At 45.8% G+C, this 25311-nt stretch overlaps 1 protein-coding gene across 1 annotated transcript in view; it reads right to left on the bottom strand.

Moving 5' to 3' along the window:
* Positions 1–24558, bottom strand: part of CD164 (CD164 molecule) — a 60309-nt gene extending 35751 nt beyond the window's left edge. The window contains exon 1 of the mRNA XM_033938371.1: positions 24300–24558. Coding sequence (XP_033794262.1) covers positions 24300–24363 — 64 coding nt within the window. The 5' untranslated portion in view covers positions 24364–24558. The remainder of the gene's footprint in view (positions 1–24299) is intronic.
* Between the last annotated feature and the right edge of the window lie 753 nt (positions 24559–25311).

Raw genomic sequence — 25311 nt, 5'->3', positions numbered from 1 at the left:
TAGTCCACAATACAATGGCCCCTGAAGCAGCTAGTTTGGCAAAACAGGGATTTCCCTGTGGGCTACATCAGAGGATTCTATGAATAAAATACAGAAGGCACTGCAGCCCTAGCGAACCAGCAGTGAAAGAGCAGACAGTAGCCTGAAAGAAATGTCCAGGGGATCCAAATGCGCAGTACGTTATTCAGTATTTAATTTAATTCTTATATACCGTTAATAACCGTGAGATGGTAATCACTGATATTTGAACTCTTGTATTTCAAAACAGTAGTCTTGATATTAATTACAGAGAACTTTTGGTCTACCCATTAGTATTGAACTATTAAGGACTGGGAAACGGAGAACTGTTTCCAGTGGAGTTTTTTTGATCCATGAAGAACTGAGGTCTTTTTCTCTTGTTCTTTGTTTTTCTTATGTTTTGCATGAAGCCATAGTTTTATTATATTATCTGTATAAAGGGGACCTGTTTCCATACAGTATTCTTATTTACTTTGGCAATTGAAGTCACCCATTATCACACTGTTGCCCAGTTTGCCAGCTTTCTTAATCGCTGAAAACAATTTTTCCTCTGTCTGCTCATTCTATCCCAGAGGACCATTACACTCCTTCCCTTCACACAGTGAATTTCTATCCATATGAATGCCACACTGCTATGTCATGCAGAATGTTTATTTGATTCAATTTCCCCTTTAACAGTTTCCTCCTCCAATTTGATCTCATCTATCGTTGTGATATAATTTGTATCTAGGTAATACAGAGTCCCATTGATTGTCCTTCCACCTGGTCTCCGAGATGCCATTATATCAGTGATGGCTAACCTTTTTGAGCCCGAGTCTCCATCTTACGGAACTGAGAAAATCTTTTACTAAAATTCTCCTTTGCTTCGGCTATAATGGTGGAATATGCTTTGTGGATTTCTTGGTGTTTTTTATGACTGTCCACAAATGTTGTAGAATTATCCAAATGTATTTTTAGGATGGGAAAATATTTTAGCTGTCCACTCTCAAGGTCTTTTTCAAAAATATGCAATTTTCTCTCAAAAGCTTTGATGTCACTAAACATGCTTTCTGCTGTTTTTTCTGCTGATTTTTAGTAAAATCTGTAAAGAACATGAGGTTGGTAAGCCAGGCCATGTTGGTGAGTTGAGGATAGTCTTCCCCCTTTTCGTTCATAAATAGCCTAACTTCTTCCAAGCAGGCCACAAATCTCTCTAACACTCGTCCTCTGCTCAGCCACTGGACATTATTGTACATCAGTAAAGTGTTATATTGTGCCTGAACCTCATCAAGAAGGGCTTGAAATTGTCGAAAATTAAGAGCACGCGCCATGATGAAGTTCACCATTTTTGTTACATCTTTGAGGATATCGTCAAGTTTTTTGCTGCTTTCTTTGGCGCAGAGAGCCTCTTGATGTATTATGCAGTGAAATTGAATCAGTGGATGTTTTGCTTCCTTAGCAAAGAAATGAATGAATCCTGATGTTGTCCCCACCATGCTAGGTGCTCCATCGCTAGTAACTGAAATTACTTTTTCTGGACTTATGTCTAGTGATGAAAAAACCTCCATCACAGCATTGTGGATATCTATCCCTTGTGTTCTTCCAGGCAAAGACAGCAGTTTTACCAGCTCTTCTCTCATGATGTCACCAGTAGCATAACGCAAAATGAGCGCTAGTCTTGCATGGTTAGTAATATCTGTACTTTCATCCAAGCACATGGAGTAGAAGGGTGCTTTTTGTAAGTCGCAAGTAAGCTGTTGACTAACATCAGCAGCCATTCGCAGAACCCTATCTTTTGCAGTATTTCTGCTTAGCAGCATCTCAGAGATGCGCTGCACAATTTTATCCTTGTTTTGGAAATCATGGAAGAGTGAATTACTCCCAGCCAAAATTGCCTTTTTGATAAAATCTCCATCAGAGAGGGGCTTACCATGTTTTGCCATGCACAGTGAAATTTGAAAGCTGGCAACTGTAAGATGATTAGTTTTTGAAAGATAGTTGCTAAAACTAAGAGACTGGGAGTGATATTTCTTTAATTTTCCTACAAGGAACTCTTTTCTTTGAGCTAAACCAAGTTCAGCAACACTGTTATGGTTGGTCTCAAAGTGACGTTTGACACTTGATGTGCAAGACACAACACTTTCATTACACATAATGCACAAGGCTTTCCCACTGCGTTCAATTACTCCATATGTACTCTGTCCAGGCCTCTTGGAATGGTCTTCCACTATCTGTTTTTGCTTTTTTTGCTGTACTCATTTTCTTTGTTCAAGACTTCAAGTCTACAAAAAAATAAAATTTGTATAATAAAAAAAATCTAATGAAGTGCTGTATACAAATCAGTCCCCATAAAAAAATATGTGATTGGGGAATTTTACTAATTGTAGACATCCGTTTTGGTCAAAAAATATACTGTCCGGGTGAAAACCGGACTTGTGCAACCTGAGTGTATGGGAAAAGGACTTTTATTTTTCATTATTGGAGCCTTTGTTATTTTATTATGATGTTTACAAAAACACTGTGAAGGGCCACATATACACTTTACTGTTTTTTTGCTATATTGAGTTTGCCATAAGGTACAGCGCAGAGGATTAGTGTGTTGGTTGTTCACAGAGAGCCCAGCCCTCCTCTCAGCTTACTGAACTTCTCTATGCAATCATCATAAGCAGCTTTTTTATTTCCTCGAATTTAGCATGTCCCCCATGGAAGATACAGAGGTTTTTACAGAGGAGCACATTATTAGACACATTAACTTCCCCCCATATCCTCACCTCTCTAGCATGGGAGCACTAGGAACTGTTCCTGATTACAGATGTCACATGGGGAGTCACACTACAGCCTCACTGAGTTCCTGTGACAGACTCAGTGTGAAGCTTCTCTTCCTCCCCCCACTTCCCCCTCACACACTGCCTGGCTCATAGGATACTAAGGGGAAGACAGGCAGGCTAAACATCCACTCACAGGACTGTAGCCAGCACAGGAGGATGGGCCGCGGCCCACCGGGACAATGCCCGGTCCTCCCAATGGCCAGTCCGGCCCTGTTGCCAGGTGAGCTGCAAAGCAGACACCGGCACACTCGCCTCCCGCCGCATATCTTAATTGCGGACTAGAGAGTTGCGCAGGGACAGAAATCCCACCCGTCCCCGCCAGTCTCACCCGTCCCCGCCCGTCCCGTGAGGAATCCCACCCGTCCCCATGAGGAATCCCTCCGTCCCCACCCGTCCCCGCGAGGAATGTCCTCCGTCCCCGTGAGGAATCCCCTCCGTCCCCGCCCGTCCCTATAAACTTCAGAAATAGTTATTTCATTTAATTATGCTACTGAATTAAAGGCTCTGGTAGAAACCCATTTACAAATAAGCAAAAAGACTTTATTAATTTGGAAATATTAATTGGGAAGAATACACACTTTGTAAACGGGTTTCTACCAGAGCCTCTTGTTTATAAATTTTTATCAACACAACTAATATACTACTTTATTCTGAAGCAAAAAAAAAAAAAAAAAAGAAAAAAAAAAAAGAAATAGAATTCTTTTCCTACCTTTGTTGCCTGGTTTCTGCTAGCCTCATGTTCTCATTCAGTTCCTTCCATCCACTGTCTCTCTTCCTTCTGCGTCTTCCATTTGCTCTGTTACTGTGCCTCTCCCTTTCTCCCCCCATTCCAAATTGGTCTGGCACCCATCTTCTTCCCTCCACTCCCCCCATAGTCTGGCATCTCTGTCTTCTTCCCTGCCAGCGTCTTCTCCCCACTCTCTCTTCCCCATTTCCTTTCAGCGTCCTTCTCCCCCCCCCCCATCTTCCCCATGTCCTGTCAGCGTCCTTCTCCCCCCTCTGTCTTCCCCATGGCCTTTCAGCATCCTTCTCCACCCCCCCCCGTCTTCCCCATGGCCTTTCAGCGTCCTTCTCCACCCCACCCCCCATGTCCTTTCAGCATCCTTCTCCACCCCTTTGTCTTCCCCATGTGCTTTCAGCGTCCTTCTCCCCCCCGTCTTCCCCATGTCCTGTCAGCGTCCTTCTCCCCCTTCTGTCTTCCACAAATGCTTTCAGTGTCCTTCCCCCCCCACCCCGCCTTCCCCATGGCCTTTCAGCGTCCTTCTTCACCCCTTTGTCTTCCCCATGTGCTTTCAGCGTCCTTCTCCCCCCCCCGTCTTCCCCATGTCCTGTCAGCGTCCTTCTCCCCCTTCTGTCTTCCACAATACTTTCAGTGTCCTTCCCCTCCCCCACCCCGTCTTCCCCATGGCCTTTCAGCATCCTTCTTCACCCCTTTGTCTTCCCCAGTGCTTTCAGCGTCCTTCTCCCCCCTCCTTCTCTCCCGCCCCGGGTGCAGCACAACCGGCCAGGTCCCCTTACTTTTGTGGCGCTTCCGCGACCGACAGACCGACAACAGCCCCGGTCTGACAAACCTCCCTGCCCTTAACCGCGAATCTAAATTTCCTTCTTACAGCTGCTGTAAGAAGGTAATTTAGATTCGCGGTTAAGGGCAGGGAGGTTTGTCGGACCAGGGCTGTTGTCGGTCGGTCGGGTTAGCTCCACAAAAGTAAGGGGACCTGGCCGGCTGTGCTGCACACGGGGCGGGGCGGACCACCCCCCTCCCTTGGTAGCCACTCGAGCCGCGAGGCTACTCTCCTTCTCCTTACCTGCCCTGCCTGCAGTACAGAGCCGAACGGAAGTCTTCCCAACGTCAGCGCAGACGTCGGAGGGAGGGAAGGCTTTGTTTACCGACGTCAGCGCTGACGTCGGGAAGACTTCCGTTCGGCTCTGTGCTGCAAGCAGAGCAGGTAGGGAGAAAAGCCGCGCGACTTAGTACATCCAGCCCCGCAGGAACCCCGCGACCCTCGGAGGCGTCCCCACGGGATCCCCGCGACCCGTGCAGCTCTCTATTGCGGACCTTCCCGCGTGCCAGCTGGAAGGCCTTCGCGTGCCATAGGTTCGCCATCGCTGCATTATATCAACCTCATCATTCAGTGCTATATACAGTACTCCCCCGAAATTTGCAGGGCTTCCGTTTGAGGAATCTCCACGAATTTTGAAAAACCACAAATACAATTTTTCGCCTGTCAAAAGGCAGGAGAGGGCAGCTAGGGCGCCGGGGGGTGTGTGTGTGTGCAGAAAAACACTCACGGTATGCTCCGACCGCCTCCTCCTGTTACTAAAGTCAGGCTACACCAATCAGGAGCTGATTTGGCACGCCAGATAGCGTATCCAAGCAGCTCCTGATTGGTGCAACCATGATTTTAGCATAAGGAAGTGGCGGTCACAAATTACTGAGTCCACGATTCGTGAACTGCAAATTCACGGGGGGTTACTGTACTTTTAGTCTCCTATTTTTTTAGGCTTCTAGCATTTGTATAAAGACACTTCAAATTGTGGGTTTTCCTTATATCTACAATCTGCTGAGAATGACAGGGAAAATGTATGTCTTACACTGTCTTCCTCTTAAACACCCCTGGCTTTCACTATTATAACCTCTCTACTGGAACTCTCTAATTATCCTGTTTCAATAGCGTCCTTCAAGGACACCTCCATCGAACCATCCTCCCCCCTCTCCCAATCTCAGTTTAAAAGCTGCTCCATCTCCTTTTTAAATGTTAGCGCCAGCAGCCTTGTTCCATCCCAATTAAGGTGGAGTCCATCCTTTCGAAACATCTCCCCCTTTCCCAGATGGTTGCCCAGTTCCTAACAAATCTAAATTCCTCATCCCTGCTCCATCATTTCAAACACACATTGAGACTTCGGAGTTCTACCTGCCTTTTGTGCTACCCTGGAGGATTTGGATAGCAGCTTCCTACCCAAGTGCCTAAGTTTGGCTTCCAGAACCTCCTTCCCACATTTTCCTATGTCATTGGTACCAAGAAAGCCAGCTCCTGCTCAACACTATCTAAAATCCTAAGTGATTTGTGAGGTCCACAACCTTCGCAACAGGCAGGCAAGTGACCAAGCAGACACCCAGCTATCTACAGTACATGACTAATGATCAAATCGTCAACTACAACAGCTGTCCTAACCCTTCCCTCCTGAGCAGAAGCCCCTGGAGACACATCCTCAGTACGAGAGGCTATTGCATCCCCTAGTGGGCAGGTTCCAGTTTCTGACAAGGAAAAAGAGGACATACATCTGCTGCAATTTAACCCAAGTGGTGAAAGCATGCAGAACATGGTTCATGGAATTCTTTCCAGCCATGAGGAAACAGCAAGGCAGACAGTCCACTAAGGAATCCAACATGGAGCACAAAACAGGTAGACCAAATGAAATATAAGAACATAAGATTTGCCGCTGCTTGGTCAGACCAGTGGTCCATCGTGCCCAGCAGTCCGCTCCCGCGGTGGCTGTTAGGTCAAAGACCAGTGGCCAATTTGAGTCTAGCCTTACTTGCATATGTTCTGTTCCAGTAGGAACTTATCCAACCTTGTCTTAAATCCCAGAAGCAGAGCCCAACATGTTTCACCTGTGTGGCTTCAAGGGCATATAACTAAATTATAAAACATATAAACAAATACAACATAATCCAACCAACTTAAAACAGATTAAAAGATACAACCAAAATATTCATTAAAACCTCAAAAGGAACAGATCAAAAACCAATTCAGAAGATAGCCTACATAACTGAAGTTAAAAACTGGATTTTAGAAGGGGAGGATCCAAGATGGTGTGTTTGCTCCTGAGAGTCTCCTCTTGGCAGTTATTTTTTCGGTATTTCAACACAATTTCCTACCTTAAGGATGCCAAAGCGGAGAGGGAGAAGCGTCGCTGGGGCCTCACGGCGCTCCGGGATTCCCATGATCGGCGGCATTGAGGAGCTCATCCGGCGCATGCAGGGCATGCCGACAGCGTCAGAGACACCCCCACTGGAGACACTGCAGGGAAGTGGCATGCAGCAGTCCTCCTTGGGGCTTGAGACAACCTTCAGAGTTAACATGCTAGCACCGCCCCTTCATCCCCGGACAACCAGTTCCCCGAGGGAGGGGGTGTTTCCGGGAGCCAGAGTGCTTCCTCCTCCGGAGGCAGTAGAGATCATTGCGGGGAGTGGAGATTCGGGCTCCCAGCTTTTCCAAAGGAGCCTGAACATGGAGTTGAATGATTCAACAGCTATGGGGGCTGGTTTGGTCCAGCCAGAACAGCAACAGGAAGACTTGCCAGTGGGTGAGCATAAAACTATACATTTACAATTTCCTCAACTTAATAAGCCCCAGGAAGTAACTTTGGATGCCCTGTGGGACTTGGTAGCTACTATTCCTAAAATTAGCCTCTCAACTTTATCAAATGGAAGAACGACTTAAAGAGCATGATAAAGATATTTCTGAATTGAAGAAAATTACTTGTGACACTAAATCACAAGTAGAAAATCAACAAGACATTAAATCTTCAAAATTAGTACAGGAGACACTAATTAAGGACAACACGAACTTAAGAAGAAAACTTGAATCACTTGAAAATTTTTCAAGAAGTAATAATCTTAGATTAATTAATTTCCCTAGGATTGCTATAACAACTCCTAGGAAAATGTTGAACCGGTATCTAAGGGAAATATTGGAAATACCAGAGTCCTCTATTCCACCACTCATACAGGTTTATTATCTTCTTGTTAAGGATCTTAAGGACCAAAAGAACCCACAGGAAGTGATTCAAGACCCACTGGACATATCAGCCTTATTAGAGACTTCCGATAGGGAAGTAGCCACTCCAGCTACTTTGCTTCTTTCAGTCACTTAGACAAAACGTGGCTTTTGAAATTATACTTTAAAAACACACACAAAGAGCTCTTAGGACTGAAAGTTCAAATGTTTCCTGATTTTGCTAGGGACACACAGAGGCGTAGGAAAGAATTTCAATAAGACCAGCTATTATAGCCTTGGGTACTACTTTTTTCCTTCGATACCCTTGTAAATGTATTATTCATTATAAGTCACATAAATTTGTTTTCTTTGAGCCCTCACAACTGACAACATTCCTGTCTCTGTCAAGGCTGGAGAATGCTCATTGAAGGATAGATGACTGCCCTTAGCACAGATTAACCTATAACTGTTTTTTTCTTTTTTTAATAATAAATTGCTTAAATTCCGTTTAATTCAATTTTGGACCCTATAAGAGGACTTGAGCTAGATTTAAGTTAGGATTTTATTTCTTGTTCTATACCTTGTTTTGGATGGTTTTCCTTTACCTCTTGAATCCTGCTTTCTGTACAAGTTAAACTTGATTTATATATTTGAAAATTTATAAATAAAAAAAACAACAAAAGAACTGGATTTTAAGAGTTGCCACAATCGTACACTCAAGAGAACCTGCCCTATTGTCAATTCTTGAGCAGATTGTGATCCAAAGATGGCTATAACAAGATATTTCCATGAAGGAGAATATCCCATGAAGGCTTATCACAACTGGTTATAGAAAAGCTGCAGCTGCAAAGAGGAAAGAGCTGTTAATACCAAGGAAGAAACAATTTAATGGGAAGATTGTAAGCACCTTACCTTTCACACACCTGCCAGCAAACATCATAAAAGGTCTTACGCAAACACTAGCATATTGAGCAAGATGCTTTCACACACCCATCAGCAGGCATTGTAAAAGGTCTTACGCAAATGCTGGCATATTTCAAGGACAAGGAAATCATGGCACTCATGAAAAAGGAAGAAATCTGAAGGATTTGCTAGTTTATTCAGCATTTCCAAACAATAGCATCGCCGCCATTCACAGACCTGCAGGGCACTATAAATGTAGCACTTGCGCTGCAAGCAGCATTAACATTAGAACAATTCATGCTGGGGTGGTTTATGTTGCTTTGTACCCTGCAATTTGCAATTTGTTATACATTAGTAAAACTCAGACCACTGAACAAACGGATTCTGAAACAAAGTGTGGGAAAAAGGTCTATAGTGTCCCGCAAACTTTGTTGAGCCTTTGCACAGTAAATGGACTGGTCTCGGCTCAAGGCATCTGGAAGTGCACAGACATTGACGCATGCGCCAAGGCCCTCTAGATGGGTCCTGAACCACCAGTGGAGGGTGCTGGCAGGGAAAACCAGCGGAAAGGAGAGGTGTTGGCACTGGCTAATTGCCTACAGGACGTGCCTCTTGCTGTAAGAGGCACGTCCTGTAGGCAGTCAGTCAGCCGCAGGTGCCTCTCCTCCTCCCCAGAATCTCACGGCACACCTCAAATCTCAGGAGGTACACATTTTGCGATACACTGGTCTATACTACAGTGGTGCCTCACACAACGAACTTAATTGGTTCCAGGAGCAAGTTTGTTATGTGAAACGTTCGTTATGTGAAACGCGTTTTCCCATAGGAATACATGTAAAAAAAATAATTCGTTCTGCAGCATAAAATATGCTAAGATGACATAAAAAAAGATAAATTTTTGGTTATTATTTTTATTTAGATACATCTAAAAACATAATTGTTTTTTAAAACAACACACATTTTTTAAATTTAAAGACAGACTAAGTAGAGTCTAATTTTACAGTGAGAGAGGGCAGAGTCTCAGCGGCAAAAACTGGGACTTAACTGTTCATTTTTTTTTTTTTTTTCTACCGTGTTTCCCCGATGATAAGGCAGGGCCATCAAATAAGACAGCCCCCCCTTTTTAGAAAAAAATGTAAAATAAGGCACCCCCCCGCAAATAAGCCACCCACCGATACCTGCGCTTACCCGAATCGGGTGGTACGGTGGGTGACTCCGTGTGGTCCCTGGCACCCCCGACACGATCGGGGCAAGAGGGAGCTCAAGCCCTCTTGCCCCCCCGACTCCCCGACACGATCGGGGCAAGAGGGAGCCCAAGCCCTCTTGCCCCCCGACTCCCCGACACGATCGGGGCAAGAGGGAGCCCAAGCCCTCTTGCCCCCCCGACTCCCCGACACGATCGGGGCAAGAGGGCGCCCAAGCCCTCTTGCCCCCCCCGACTCCCCGACACGATCGGAGCAAGAGGGAGCCCAAGCCCTCTTGCCCCCCGACTCCCCGACACGATCGGGGCAAGAGGGAGCCCAAGCCCTCTTGCCCCCCCGACTCCCCGACACGATCGGGGCAAGAGGGAGCCCAAGCCCTCTTGCCCCCCCGACTCCCCGACACGATCTGGGCAAGAGGGAGCCCAAGCCCTCTTGCCCCCCCCGACTCCCCGACACGATCGGGGCAAGAGGGAGCCCAAGCCCTCTTGCCCCCCCGACTCCCCGACACGATCGGGGCAAGAGGGAGCCCAAGCCCTCTTGCCCCGCCGATTCCCCAACTCCCCGACAATATCGATCCAGGAGGGAGCCCAAGTCCTCCTGGCCACGGCGACCCCCTAACCCCACCCTGCACTACATTACGGGCAGGAGGGATCCCAGGCCCTCCTGCCCTCGACGCAAACCCCCCCTCCCCCCAACGACCGCCCCCCCAAGAACCTCCGACCGCCCCCCCAGCCGACCCGCGACCCCCCTGGCCGACCCCCACGACACCCCCAACCCCCTTCCCCGTACCTTTCTGTAGTTGGCCGGACAGACGGGAGCCAAACCCGCCTGTCCGGCAGGCAGCCAACGACGGAATGAGGCCGGATTGGCCCATCCGTCCCAAAGCTCCGCCTACTGGTGGGGCCTAAGGCGCCTGGGCCAATCAGAATAGGCCCGGGAGCCTTAGGTCCCTCCTGGGGGCAGGGCCTGAGGCACATGGTCGGGTTGGGCCCATGTGCCTCAGGCCCCGCCCCCAGGAGGGACCTAAGGCTCCCGGGCCTATTCTGATTGGCCCAGGCGCCTTAGGCCCCACCAGTAGGCGGAGCTTTGGGACGGATGGGCCAATCCGGCCTCATTCCGTCGTTGGCTGCCTGCCGGACAGGCGGGTTTGGCTCCCGTCTGTCCGGCCAACTACAGAAAGGTACGGGGAAGGGGGTTGGGGGTGTCGTGGGGGTCGGCCAGGGGGTCGCGGGTCGGCTGGGGGGCGGTCGGAGGTTCTTGGGGGGGGGCGGTCGTTGGGGGGAGGGGGGGTTTGCGTCGAGGGCAGGAGGGCCTGGGATCCCTCCTGCCCGTAATGTAGTGCAGGGTGGGGTTAGGGGGTCGCCGTGGCCAGGAGGACTTGGGCTCCCTCCTGGCCCGATCGTGTCGGGGAGTCGGGGGGGCAAGAGGGCTTGGGCTCCCTCTTGCCCCGATCGTGTCGGGGAGTCGGGGGGGCAAGAGGGCTTGGGCTCCCTCTTGCCCCGATCGTGTCGGGGAGTCGGGGGGGCAAGAGGGCTTGAGCTCCCTCTTGCCCCGATCGTGTCGGGGAGTCGGGGGGGCAAGAGGGCTTGGGCTCCCTCTTGCCCCGATCGTGTCGGGGAGTCGGGGGGGCAAGAGGGCTTGGGCTCCCTCTTGCCCCGATCGTGTCGGGGAGTCGGGGGGGCAAGAGGGCTTGGGCTCCCTCTTGCCCCGATCGTGTCGGGGAGTCGGGGGGGGGGGCAAGAGGGAGCCAGGCGGAGAGAGGGCAGTTAAGCGCAGTGCCTGCGCGGAAGGATGCAGCTCGGGCGACTTCGTTGTGTGAAACGAAGTTCGTTGTACGAATCAAGACATAAAGTTCGTTGTGCGCAGCGTTCGCTGTGCGAGGCGTCCGTTATGCGAGGCACCACTGTATACAGGTCTTATATCCCTCGCAAGGATACAATGTGGCTAACAAAAGACTTTGTACAGGAACCATGTCTGCGGCAAGAGAGATCAATAGACATCTATACAGAGAAAGTCATCTTGTGTCAGAGAAGCTACTGCAATCTCAAGACTTCTTTACTTTAAGCAAGCCACATCCAACATGGAGAGATAGGGATGTGTACAAACTGCTCCTACAAACTAAACAAAGGTGTGTGTAGATATATTCAACATTGTCACCCCACATGGGCTTAACCAGGAATAGATTATACTAGCCAGACACCAGCTATAGTTACTTTTAATGGCAAAAGCACTTTTTAACTTTGGTTAGGCAAGCCATCTTCTGAATTGGTTCTTGATATGTTCCTTTTGAGGTTTTAATGACAACAGAGATTAAAAGATAAAAACCAAAAAATATTTAAGTCAGTTGGATTATGTTGTATTTACCGTATTTTTCACTCCATGAAACACAGTTTCCATTCCCCAAAAAAGGGGTGGAAATAAGGGTGCATCTTATGAAGCGAATACCCCCTACCCCTGTTACCTCTGTATTCATTCTGGCGCCCTCCTTAGCTGGACATGGCTGCCTGAGAGCAGTGACCACTGCCGCGGCTGCCGCTGAGTCTTCTTTTTCCTTGCAGCAGATCAGCACACAAGGCTGCCTGCCCTGTCCTGCACTGCTTCCCGTGAGAATTGAGAGAGGGAGGCCTGCCTGTCTTCCTGGGGGGTTGCCTAGATGGGGGGGCTGCCTGGGAGGGGGGATGCCTGGGAGAGAGAGGCCTGCCTGCTTGGGAGGAGGGCTGCCTGGGAGAGGGGCTGCTTGGGAGGGGGAGGCCTGCCTGCTTGCCCTATCCCTACCTGCCTGCCAGTCATTAGGCCTGCCTGCCCTGTCCAAGCCTACCAAGAACACTTAAAGCCTTATCTCTGTATTCTACTTCATGTACTCTATGACCCTACATTGTGACTATTACTCTGACTTTCTCCCTTTCTCTGATTACCTCTTTAACCTACCGACATGTATTCGACGACTTTCATTGTAATTATTTCGCTGATTATCCAGCACTTCTTATTGTAAACCACCTCAAACTACTATGGCTTTAGCGGTATATAAGAATAAAATTATTATTACCACCACTAGACCACCAGAGGGAGGACAGGGTGAAGATCCTGACGGGGGGGGGGGGGAAGGGGGGGGACAGGGTACAGACCCTGGCAGCGAGGGGGGGACAGGGTACAGATCCTGGCAGGGAGAGGGGGACAGGGTACAAAGCTTGGCAAGGTGTTGGGTTGGGTGCAAAGCCTGGCAGGAAGAATTTGGTTCAGAATGTTATTTTTCTAATTTTCCTGCTCTAAATCTAGGGTGCATCTTATGGTCAGGTGCGTTTTATGGAGCAAAAAATACAGTATGTTTATGTGTTTTATTCATTTAGTTATATGCCCCGAAGAAGCCACGCAGGCACAACGTGTTGGGTGCTGCTCCTGGGAGCATTTTTAATAAACTTATTCATCTTCATTTTGTCTACCTATTTTGTGCTCAGGGCTGTGGAGTCAAGAGACGATTTTGGGTACCTGGTGTCGGAGGATTTATCTACCGACTTGTGCTCCAGTTTGGATTCTTTCCAACCTTACTGCATGCACACAATTGTGTGCCCGATATATTCTGTTCAAATACTCTCGCTCTACACGTGTCCTACTGGGCTGGAAAAAAATAAAATGTGATAATCTCCGACAATTAGATGTCACTGTTGTATTTGAAAAGATCAGGTTGGGCAGACTGGATGGACCATTCGGGTCTTTATCTGCCGTCATCTACTATGTTATGTTACTATGATTTTAAGACATAGAAACATGATGGAAGATAAAGGCCAAATAGTCCATCCAGTCTGCCCATCCGCAGTAACCATTCCTCTCTCCAAGAGATCCCATGCGACTATCCCAGGCTTTCTTGAAATCAGACAAAGTCTCTGTCTCCACCACCTCTACTGGGAGACTGTTCCATGCATCTACTACCCTTTCTGTAAAAACGTATTTCCTTAGATTACTCTGGAGCCTATCACCTCTTAACTCAGTGGTCTCAAACTCGCAGCCCAGGGGCCACATGCGGTCTGCCAGGTACTATTTTGAGGCCCTTGGTATGTCTTTAGCTATAAATTACAATATTATTAAGATTTAGCCAAAAGGAAAGATTTATAAACTATAAAGAGTTTTTCCTCATGCAAAATTGCCATTTCTTTAATAAGACATTGACTATTTTTTTCTGCTGCCCTCCAAGTACCTACAAATCCAAAATGTGGCCCTGCAAAGGGTTTGAGTTTGAGACCACTGTCTGAACTTCATTCTATGCCCTCATTGCAGTTTCCATTCAAATGAAAGACTTGACTCATGCGCATTTACATTACGTAGGTATTTAAACGTCTATCATATCTCCCCTCTCCCGCCTTTCCTCCAAAGTATACAGATTGAGATCTTTAAGTCTGTCTCCATACGCCTCATGACGAAGACCACACACCATTTTAGTAGCCTTCCTCTGGACCGACTCCTTCCTTTCAATATCTCATTGAAAGTGCAGCCCCAGAATTGTACACAATATTCTAAATGAGGTCTCACCAAAGTCTTATACAGGGGCATCAATACCTCCTTTTTCCTACTGGCAATACCTCTTCTTATGCACCATACTATACAACGTGATGCTGGGTTCTATGTTAGGAGTCGCTGCTCGGGAAAAGGATCTAGGTGTCATTGTTGAGGATATGTTGAAACCCTCAACTCAATGTGCGGCAGCAGTTAAGAAAGCAAATATAATGTTAGGAATTCTTAGGAAAGGAATGGAAAATAAAGATGACAATATTATAATGTCGCTCCAACGTGCAGCCACAATTTGAATACTGTGTGCAGTTCTGGTCAGAATTACAAAAGGTACAGAAAAGAGTGACGAAAATGCTAAAAGGTTTGGGACGACTTCCCTATGAGGAAAGGCTAATGTGGCTAGGGCTCTTCAGCTTGGACAGTTCAGGGGTGATATGATAGAGGTCTATAAAATACTAAGTGGAATGGAAAGAGTAGATGTGAAACGCTTTTTTGCTCTTTCCAAAAATACTAGGACTAAGGGGCATGCGATGAAGCTAAGTAGTAGATTTAAAACAAACCGGAGAAAATATTTTTTCACAAAACGTGTAATTAAACTCTGGAATTTGTTGCTGGAGAACATAGTAAAATCGGTTAGTGGGATTTATAAAAGGCTTGGATAATTTCCTAAAAAGTCCTAAGCCATTATTGAGATGGCTTGGGGAAATCCACTGCTTATTCCTAGGATAAGCAGCATAAAATATGTTTTACTACTTGGACCTAGCTAGGTACTTGAGACCTAGGTTGGCCTCTGGAGAAAACAGGATACTGGGCTTGATGGATCTTTGGTCTATCCCAGTATGGCAATTCTTAAGTTCTTAATATAGCTTGGCAAGAGCAGTTAACAATAGAAATCACATTTGATGGTATCTTAGGATGGACTGCAAAATTTTAGAAAAGGAGTGTTTTTAGGTGCTTTCTAAAGTACATGTAAGAGGCTGATACTCTTACCAATTTGGAAGCGGCATGGTATGATAGGAGTCTGTTAAGGCAGTGGTTCCCAACCCTGTCCTGGAGGAACACCAGGCCAATTGGGTTTTCAGGCTAGCCCTAATGAATATGCATGAAGCAAATTTGCATGCCTATCACTTCCATCATATGCAAATCTCTCTCATGCATATTCATTAGGGCTAGCCTGAAAACCCGATTGGCCTGGTGTTCCTCCAGGACAGGGTTGGGAATCACTGTGTTAAGGAATCTTTTCTTAGTGCAGCCTTTGACTGAGGGGAAGGTGAATAGTTGACATGTAGATCGGCCAGGTCCAGCGAATAGGAACCAATTAGTAAGAGAGTTGAGCAGTAGGCCATGTAATGCTTTGTAAAAAAGACAACTGACTTGCACTTGTCCCTCTATCGTCAGCCAATGCAGTTTTTGATGGAACAAGGTTGAATTTCCCTAGGTTAAAGATGAGCCTAACTGCAGTGTTTTGGAAGACAGTGTCCGGAGGTATCTGCATAGTCCTGCTAAGTAAGCAACAGATTACACTTCTCCCTCCGTATTTGCGGTGGATGCGTTCCGGATGTAGGCGTGAATAAGGAAAAACTACGAATAACTTTTCAATATGTTATTCGCGGTTTTAGGGATCTGCCAACATTTTTACTAAAGAAACCGCAAATAACCGGCGATTTCAGGGCAGGCAAGCAATTTGTCAGAAGAACTCTCACTACCACCCTCTCCACCAACTCTTGAAAGCCAAGTGGGTCGGACATTTGCAACCTCGGAACCCCCAGCCCACTGCTACTGAACTGATACCAGTATAACACTGGGGAGGGAAGGGGGGATGAAACCCTGCAGCTGCTTGCCTGAAAACAGGAATGGGAGGAGGGGAAAGCGGATTGAGACGCGGCCAGTATCGGGCTGAACTGACTTATGCAAATCCTGCAGGAGCTTCAGCACTGCAGCCGCCAGCACGTGGGCACTGAACAGGGATGGGTGGGGGAGGGAAGTTGGTGCTCTTTTGCTGTTCTTCTTGTTCTCTGTTGTTGGGCTCTTTGGCAAATAAAAGTGGTAAGAGAGGGCGCGAGAGGGGCGGAGGGGAGGGAAGGGGGTAAAAAAACAACAAACCAAAACAAAATAAACCCCAAACCAAACAATTAGTAAGCGGGAAAGAGGTGGCTACAGTGCAAGCCCGTCGCCACTGGCTCCTGCCCTATTCAGCCAGGCTTCACAACTGACAGACATTATCACCAACAGATATTCAGAGGCATGAATGGCATTCCCCTAGAGCAAATAGAAATTTAGAATGGGCAGGCAAACAACCAGCAATTTCAGTGCAGCCAAGCAATCATGGATTTCAGGGCACTGTACAGAACACTAAACAGAAAAAAATTTAAGTGATGATGTTTTTTGGGGGGTTGGAGACAGCGGCCGTAAAATCGCGAATAATCAAAACCGCAGATAGGGAAACCGCGAATACGGAGGGAGAAGTGTATATCACAATCCATTACAAAGAAACTATACAACTTGATAATTTAAGTAATGCAACCAATACAGAATAGTAATAGCAACCCCAGCCTGGGTTCTTATGGCCAGGGCCGATATGCCAACTCCCCCCCTCCCACTGAAACCCAACTGTAACTAGCCCTCCCCCATCAGCCAGATATGTTTTATTGCGAGGCGCTTAGGCTTTTTAAGCAGATTATAAATAATTTACATAAAATAAAATGTGAACACTTGGAGATGGTGAGCTGAACTGCTCATACCACCTAGAACAGAGATTATACATAAAAGCCAAAGGATAACAATCTGAGCAAGTTTCCAGAAGCTGTCGAGCTCAGTTCTAGGCACTCGTGCCCAAGTGTTTACTTCTGAAAGTTTAAACTATCTGAAAAGGCCAAGACAACATTAACTCAGGCTGAACCAACTGCGTGTTGGAAGAGCCACAGATTGTAAAATGAAGTACTTAACATAACAGAATTGCCAAGTACCAAATATCCTGTTTCCAACAGTGGCCAATCCAGGTCACAAGTAGCTGGCAAGGTCCCAAAACATGCCTTGGTAAGAGGCTGCTACATTCCCTGTGGATTCCACATTACTGTGTGCACAGATGACCTCACCAAGTTCAGTTTGTCCTTCCTTTAACACACAGGAGAAAACAGAAGGGAGAAGTGAAATGCTTACCGTACATTGGCTGGAAGGTGCTGCAATAAGAACATTTGTTTTAACCAACCAGAGGGAAAGCTTCTGGGGCTGCCAGAGGAAGCAGCCCGAAGAGTGCAAGACTGCAGCAATGGGAACAAAAAGTAACTGATTCTGATGGCGGAGAGGGGAAGAAGACGCCAGACCTCGGTGGGGAGGAGATGGTGCACATGGATGGAGAGGAGGGGAAGACATGGAAAAGTAGCTTGAGAAGGAAGTAGAAAAATGGAAGAAAGTTAAAAGTTAATGCGAAATACAATAAACCAATGTCTAGACCACATAAGCAAATAGTTCAATGCGGTTCACAAAAGAGAAGTAGAAGATACATGGCCATGAACAAGATGAGTTTTTAATTGCCTTCTGATGTGAAGTTAGGAATGGGACAGAGAACAATTACCTGAAATCACTATCATGCATGGAAAGAGTAAGCGCTCATGATATTTTTTTGTATTTGCAGCCATTAGCTGGTGGAAAGACAAAACCAACATGAGTTTCTGGGGTTCCTCGGAAATAAGAAAACATAAGTATCTCAAGTATTGTGGTGTTTGATCAGAAGCAGCCCGTTTAAAAATAACACTTCTACAGCGAGCCAGTGTAAGTTTCGATACAAAGGGCTGACGGGTCATATCTTCTGATTTTGTATGAGTTCGATTGCAGGTCTACTATCTTCTCTGTCACTGCTCCCTCTCTTTGGAATTGTATTCCAAACTATTTACGCAAAGAATCAAACCTTAATAACTTTAAGACGAAGCTAAAGACATTTCTCTTCCTTGATGCCTTTGAGGCCTAACTGTCCTTTTAAGGGCAATCGAGCGAAAAAAAAATACTATCGAGTTTAACAGCAGCCCTCCCTCTTGTTTTTTCCTTAATTGTTCTCTTTTACTTTGCCTAATGTAGTTCTTGCCTTTTACCTTTTGTTCTTGTTTGTCTTTGTTTTTAATAGTTTTTAAAAGATTTTATAGTTAGTTTGGTGACATACAGTCACCTCAAACTTGTATTTTAATTAAGTTTGTCCTCTGTTCTTACAAATTTGTACACCGCCTAGAAGGCTGATTGGGCGGTATAAGAAATTTTAAATAAACTTAAAACTTGATATGCAGTCTTAAGATGTTTTTCTTGATGCCCGCTAGATATACTGTTTACAATAATCGAGCTGGTTCAAAATCAGGGACTGAACCAGAGATCTGAATGCTGGAGCATCAAAATAAGCTCTAAGTGTATGCAATTTGCATAACATGAAGAAACCTCAGCGTTGACTTGATTTTTCATTGTTAAGTTTTGATCAAGGGTAACACCCAATGTTTTAATAGTGGAATTTGTGATCCATGGAATTTACAGTCATAGATGTAATGTAATGTAATGTAATGTAATGTAATTTATTTCTTATATACCGCTACATCCGTTAGGTTCTAAGCGGTTTGAAGAAAATATACATTAAGATTATAAATGAGAAGTAAGAAGGTACTTAAAAATTCCCTTACTGTCCCGAAGGCTCACAATCTAACTAAAGTTCCTGGAAATTAATAAAGAAGAGAAAATAAAGATGGTTGAAAAAAGAAAAATTCTATGTGAACTTATAGGATGGAAATTAAACTGACAGTGAAGAACTGTATGAAAAATACATATGGAATGCAGTTAGAGAGGGTAGGTTACAATCTATTGATGGTATTTGTTTAATTGGAAGGTGTTAAGGTGGGTAATTTGGGGGAAGGTTATCTGAAGGTAGGTGAATCTTCTGGAGGTAAAAGAGGAGGGGTTAAGATATTTGGATGAATTTTTTGAAAAGCAGGGTTTTGATTTCTTTTCTGAATGTTTTGAGGTTGTCTGATATTGTCATAAGATTGGAGATGGAATGGTTGATTTTTGCTGCTTGTGTTGCCAGAAGGTTGTCAAACATTTTCTTGCGATGTGTGCCTTTGAGTGGGGGGAAGGCGAAAGGGTTCGAGGTTCTTCTGTGTCTTGAGGTGGAGATTTGGTTTAAGCGGTTGTTTAGATAGGAGGGGGAAGAGCCGTGTAATGCTTTGAATATCAGGCAGTAGAATTTGAATTGGATTCGTGCTTGTATGGGTAGCCAGTGAGAGTCTAAGAAGGCAGTTGTTATGTGATCATATTTTTTGAGTGAGTAGATCAATCTGAGGGCGGTGTTTTGTATGGTCTGGAGTTGTTTTATCATAGTGGCTGGACAAGGAAGATATAGGGAGTTGCAATAATCCAGCAGACCTAAGACTAGGGATTGGACGATTAGTCTAAATTGTTCTTGGTCAAAGAATTTTCTGATTTTACGGAGATTTCTCATGGTTAGAAAAGCTTTCTGGGTTGTTTTGTTGATCTGGGGCTGCATTGTGCAACATCTGTCTATCGTAACTCCTAGGAGTTTTAGTTCGGGTTGTATTGGGTATTTGGTATTTTTGATTTTCAGTTCAGTGATGGTAGGAGTTTGGGCTTTTTCGAGCAAAAGGAATTTTGTTTTTTCAGAATTTAGTTTATTTGGATATTTAGATGGATTATGAGATAACTTTGTCAAGGGGAGGCAAAAAATTTTTTGGTTTCGTCAGAATTCCATTTCAGTTTGAATTCCAACATCCAAGCCTCAATAGTATAAAAAATAGTCTTAATGATACGAGTTGAGTTATATTACTCAGCAATGTTTCACAGGGGACTTTGATGGTGAAATCAGCATAGCTAAACAGTTTTACTCCGAATTTACTAAGTCAGTCCAAGAGAAGAAAGGTAGACATTGAAAAGTGTCAGGGACAAAAGGTGAACCCTGAGGAACTATGCAAGGGTTTATCCATGATGCTGAATTGACATTAGCAGCTCTAACTTGGTATGTACAGGATTCTAAGAATCCCTGAAACCAAGAATAGACCTTATCCAAGCATTCCAAAAGTTTTTTGTGATCAACCAGATCAAAGGCGCAGATCAAACTAAGCAGATTATGGAGGTAGTCCAGGATCGCAGCCATTACAGTTTCTGTACTAAATTAAGAACGAAATCCAGATTGCGAGTCATGTAACAGGATGTGTTGCTCAAGGAAGTTTGATAGTTGCAATTGAACTAATTATTATTTTAATAAAAATTTGAATTGAGGCAATTGGTCTAGGGTCCAATGATCCATCAAGCCCAGTATCCCGTTCTCACGGTGGCCCATCCAGGTCACTAGTACCTGGCCAAAACTCAACAAGTAGAAACATTTCATGCTACTGATCCAGAGCAAGCAGTGGCTTCCCTTAAAACCAGCTATGTTATCTGCTCTTATCACAACCTCTGTTAATGAGCTCCAAAGCTTAGCTATTATTCTCCGAGTGAAAAAAAAAAAAATCCTCCTATTGGTTTTACAAGTATTTCCCTGTAACCATCGAGTGTCTCCTAATCTTTGTAATTTTTGACGGAGTGAAATATCAATTCACTTGTACCCGTTATATTCCACTCAGGATTTTGTAGACTTCAATCATATCTCCCCTCAGCCTTCTCTTTTCCAAGCTAAAGAGCCCTAACCGTTTTAGTCTTTCCTCATATGAAAGGAGTTCCATCCCCTTTACCATCTTGGTCGCTCTTCTTTGAACCTTTTCTAGCGCCACTATATCTTTCTTGAGATAAGGAGACCAGAATTGAACACAATACTCCAAATGAGGTCACACCATGGAGCAATAGAAGAGGCATTATAACATTCTTAGTCTTGTTAACCATCCCTTTAATAATTCCTAGCATCCTGCTTGCTTTTTTGGCCACCGCTGCACATTGGGCAGGTTTTATCAAGTTGTCTACGATGACATCCAGATCCTTTTCTTGGGCATTAACCCCCAAGGTGGACCCTAGCATCCGGAAACTGTGATTCGAGTTATTCTTCCCAAAGTGCATCACTTTGCATTTGTCCACATTCAATTTAATCTGCCACTTGGACACCCAGTCTTCCAATTTCTATCAACCTGTGTGCAACTTTGAACAGTTTAGTGTCATCTGCAAATTTACTACTACTATTTATTATTTCTATAGCGCTGAAAATGCGTATGCAGTGCTGTACATTTTAACATACAATAGACAGTCCCTGCTCTGAAGAGCTAACAATCTAATTTAGGACATTACAGGGTTGGGGAGATTATGGTAGAAGAAATGAAAGCAGTGAGTAGGAGTTAAGAGTTGAAAGCAGTTTAAAAAAAAGTGGGCCTTTAGCTTGGATTTGAACATTGTAGCTGGGGGTAAATCTCCCCAGTTCTGGTAGCTGAAGTCAACCAAAACCACCTACCCCAACTACAAGGAAGCAGCCAACAGACAGTGGCAACACTAACCCACTGTCACCAGTGCTGCAAGCATGCTGTGCACTAGCGGATCACTTCCTCATGCTATCTGCCACCTTTCCTTTGCAGCTAGGACAGGCAGCTAAAGATTTCTTTAGCTGGGAGGGCTTGATGATCCCCACCTGATAAGTTAATTTTAATATTAAAGTAACTGGTGTGCTCAGTGCCCCCTTTAAATTAACTGCTAGCCCCTCCAAAAATGTGTCTATGCCCCTGCTGATGCTTCAGGAAAACAGCAGCAATGGTGGGGGTGCTAGAGGACAGTCACTGGTGGATATGGGGGGGGGGAGAGAGAGAGAGGCAGACACTGGTGGAAGGGGGTGGGAGGAAAGGGGGCAGAAGCTGGTGGAAATGGTTTGGTATGGGGAGAGGGCAGATTCTGCATAGAAATGGGAAGATGCTGGATGGAAGGCGAGGGGGAATAAGCTCTATAGAAGGAGGGAGACAGAAGCCTGGATGAAAGACAGGGGAAAAAGGAGGGAGATGATGGAAGGGGGTAGACTATATGAAGGGGGAAGAGAGGAGATACTGGTGGAAGGGGAAATACAGTGTGGAGATGCTAGATAGAAAGGGAAAGAGAAGAAGCAGACGTTGGATGGAAGAGAGGAGAGAAATGAGCAGATATCTGGGGACAGGAAGGAAGGAGATGATGGCAGGGGAAAGAAAGGGCAGATATAGGGAGCAAACACTGTAAAGAAGAGGGCAGATAAGTGAAAGACTGGGAATAAAGAGAAGTCAAATAGGAGAGCCAGCGTAAGGGAAAGAGATGGAAAGCTGCCAGCAGACAGTCAAAAAGTCTAGATAGTAAGAATGAGTGAAATCTGGACCTAGAGAGAAATAAATTGAAGAAAGCTGAAAGGAAAAGGAAAGGAAAATCCTGGCAAGAGACTTAAGATAGAGAAAAGCAGATACCAGAAAATGGCCAGAGAGACAAGATAAGATGGAGCTAAACCGAATAATACTTTAAAGCAGATGCAGCCAAATTTGAATAAAACTCTTTCATCAAAAGGTAACCAGTGAAGCTGTCTATAATAAGAGCTAACATGATCATGTTTTTTCAGACCGAAGATCAAATGAACCGCTGAGTTTTGTACTAATTTTAATATTTTTTGACCAACAATTAGAGACCTAAAACTTCTTTCAGGTCATCACGGCTTACTGTCTTGAGAAGGGGAAGAAGGTGTTGGCCTCGCAGATAAAATGTTTAAGACTTTTCAATTAAATAGCTTATTTTCCAGTTTTTATTTCTACCGTATTTGTGAAAAAAGCTGCATCACAAAGCAAATAGAGTTGTATAAAAAAACTAATTCAACTGGCAAAATCGATCAAATTTTTTTTCCCCTGAATCGGACAAGCAGTATTCTAGACTTTATCCCCTATGAAATTTCCTGTCCCTATTCATTAGCCCTCCTCTCTTCCCAAGATCCCTTTGCCCTCCAATAAAACCCCAGATGAACTGGGTACACAAATGCCAGTTTATGCAAATTTATGACGCTGCAAACACCTGCAGAGAACAGGGAACTGTACTTATGATAACTTGAAAAGGTTACTATTTCTTGTTTTGCCTACATTGATTCAATGATTTTCAGTTATCAAATTCCCCGTTCTAACCACATAGTAATAATGCAATCCAAATCTCAGGATGAGTATTTGCCACAGAAGGATAGAAATAGAAAGTTAGGCTTATTTTCCTTCTTATGTCTGACAATACTGAACCTTAAGGATTTATTTGGGGGAAAGAAGCTCAAGTTCAGCCACCTAACCACATTTCTCTAGACATTGCTTTTGCACCAATCAGTGCCAAGTTGCCAACAGCTTCCTGTTTCGCTGAAGTTTGCATGCACGGATCGAATCGGATCAGCACAGATGTTAGTGAATCGGGTCAGAGGAAAACCGGGTCACAAACCGATCGGTTTGCTTCGGGAACTGAGCCCGAAATTCAGACACATCCACTGGGCTGGCTGATCCAAAAACAAGCCACTGCAGAGGACCAGTCGCTTGGTCAAAAACCCTGCTCTTTGCCCCTATACGCTTCCTGCTCCACCTCCCTTCCCTGCGCGCAAGCCGGGACAGCAAACGCACGCGCAGACCATCTGGAGGGCCGCAATCCAGTTGGGTTTTCAGGATTTCCCCAATGAATATGCATGAGATCTATTAGCATACAATGAAAGCAATGCATTGGGGAAATCCTGAAAACCCAACTGGCTTGTGGTCTTCGAGGACCCACTTTGACACCCCTGATCTTCAGGCGAAGAAGATGGTGTGCGCATGCGTCAGGATCGTGGCCCCATTTGAATATTGTCCCCTGGTGAACTGGTTTCCAGGGACCGGCTTTTGCCTGGGCTACAGGGAATGGAGTCAAGTGTTGTCCTTGGGAAAGGAGAGGCCACAAAGCCAAGTGCCTTCCAGGTTGCATCTGGATGGAGGTGGGGGGAGGGGCGCTCCGGAAATCCAGAGGCTACATCTTGGAGCCGAAGCACAATGGCCGCGGAGGGACCGCGGTTTTCCCGCGGGAAACTGCATCCCCCCCCCCCCGGCCTTACCCGCTCAAGCCTCGGACACTTAGGATGAAACGAGGTGCCCGCGTCATCCTCTACTAGTCCAGAAGCTCCGTTTCCCGCGCCCCAGGGAGTCTCCTCACGACGCCCCTCCCCCACCCCTCTTACTCACCGCTGGCCGCGCACAGGCCGAGCAGGAGGGCGAGGGCCGCCGAGAGCAGCGCTCCCCGCCTCATCGCTCCGTCTCTCGCGCTCTCTCACGACGCCGTTATCCCACGCGCTCGACGCCGCCGCCGCCTCGCTCCTACTGAGACGCGCTTCCCTCTGGCCCGGTCACCTGATCCCGCCGCCGCACCCAACGCGAGGGGGGGACGGGGGGGAACAAGCGCGCCTCAGCTGCCGCTCCCTCTCTAGCCTTCTTAGCCTTCCCGGTCTTCGATACCTTCCGCTTCCCGGAGGATATTTAGCCCCTGGTTGACGCGCCGTGTTTCGGAAGCGGACGCCGTGCGAAAGGACTTGGAGCCTTCCCGTCCACCCCTCGCCGTTTCCCGTGAGTGAGACATTCCGTGGCGTCATCGCATCGAGTGCGTGGTGTCGACGTGTCCGCCATTGTGACGACAGTGCACGTGGGCGACGCTGGTCTCTGCTCAGAAGAGCTTAAAGTCAGGCTCGGGGAGAGTCTAGAATCTGACAGCCTGGAAAGTCCTCTCGGATCAGTGGCAACAAACGGAAATGAAATTAGGCACCTGAGAAAAACCACCCCATCTAATTTGCTCCCAGCGTATCCCAGAATTCAATTCAGATCCTATTTGGCATTTTTGCCACTTTGATTCCTTTAGACCCGAATGTTCATAGATCTCAAAAATTAAAACTTACATTTCCCTCTCAGTGGTAAAAACAGAACCTTTAAGAGATTTAGTCATTCTGGAATGCTTTACCACTTACATTAAGAAGTTTAGGTTCTTTTGCTTTATTCCGGAAAGTTCTGAAAACTTTTTTGTTTGCTAAACATTTTGGAAATTAACTATTTCAGTCGACTTTTTCTTGTTAAATTTATGTATTATGTTTTACATTATTGTAAACCGAGTCGAGCTCCTCTTGGTTGATGACTAAAGGCCTCTTTTACAAAGCCGCGCTAGCAGCCCCGAAGCCCATAGAGATTTAAAGGGCTTTGGAGCCGTTGC

This window comes from Geotrypetes seraphini, chromosome 3 (genome assembly GCF_902459505.1).
Source record: "Geotrypetes seraphini chromosome 3, aGeoSer1.1, whole genome shotgun sequence".
NCBI lineage: Eukaryota > Metazoa > Chordata > Amphibia > Gymnophiona > Dermophiidae > Geotrypetes > Geotrypetes seraphini.
This window is presented reverse-complemented; position numbering and strand designations above follow the sequence as displayed.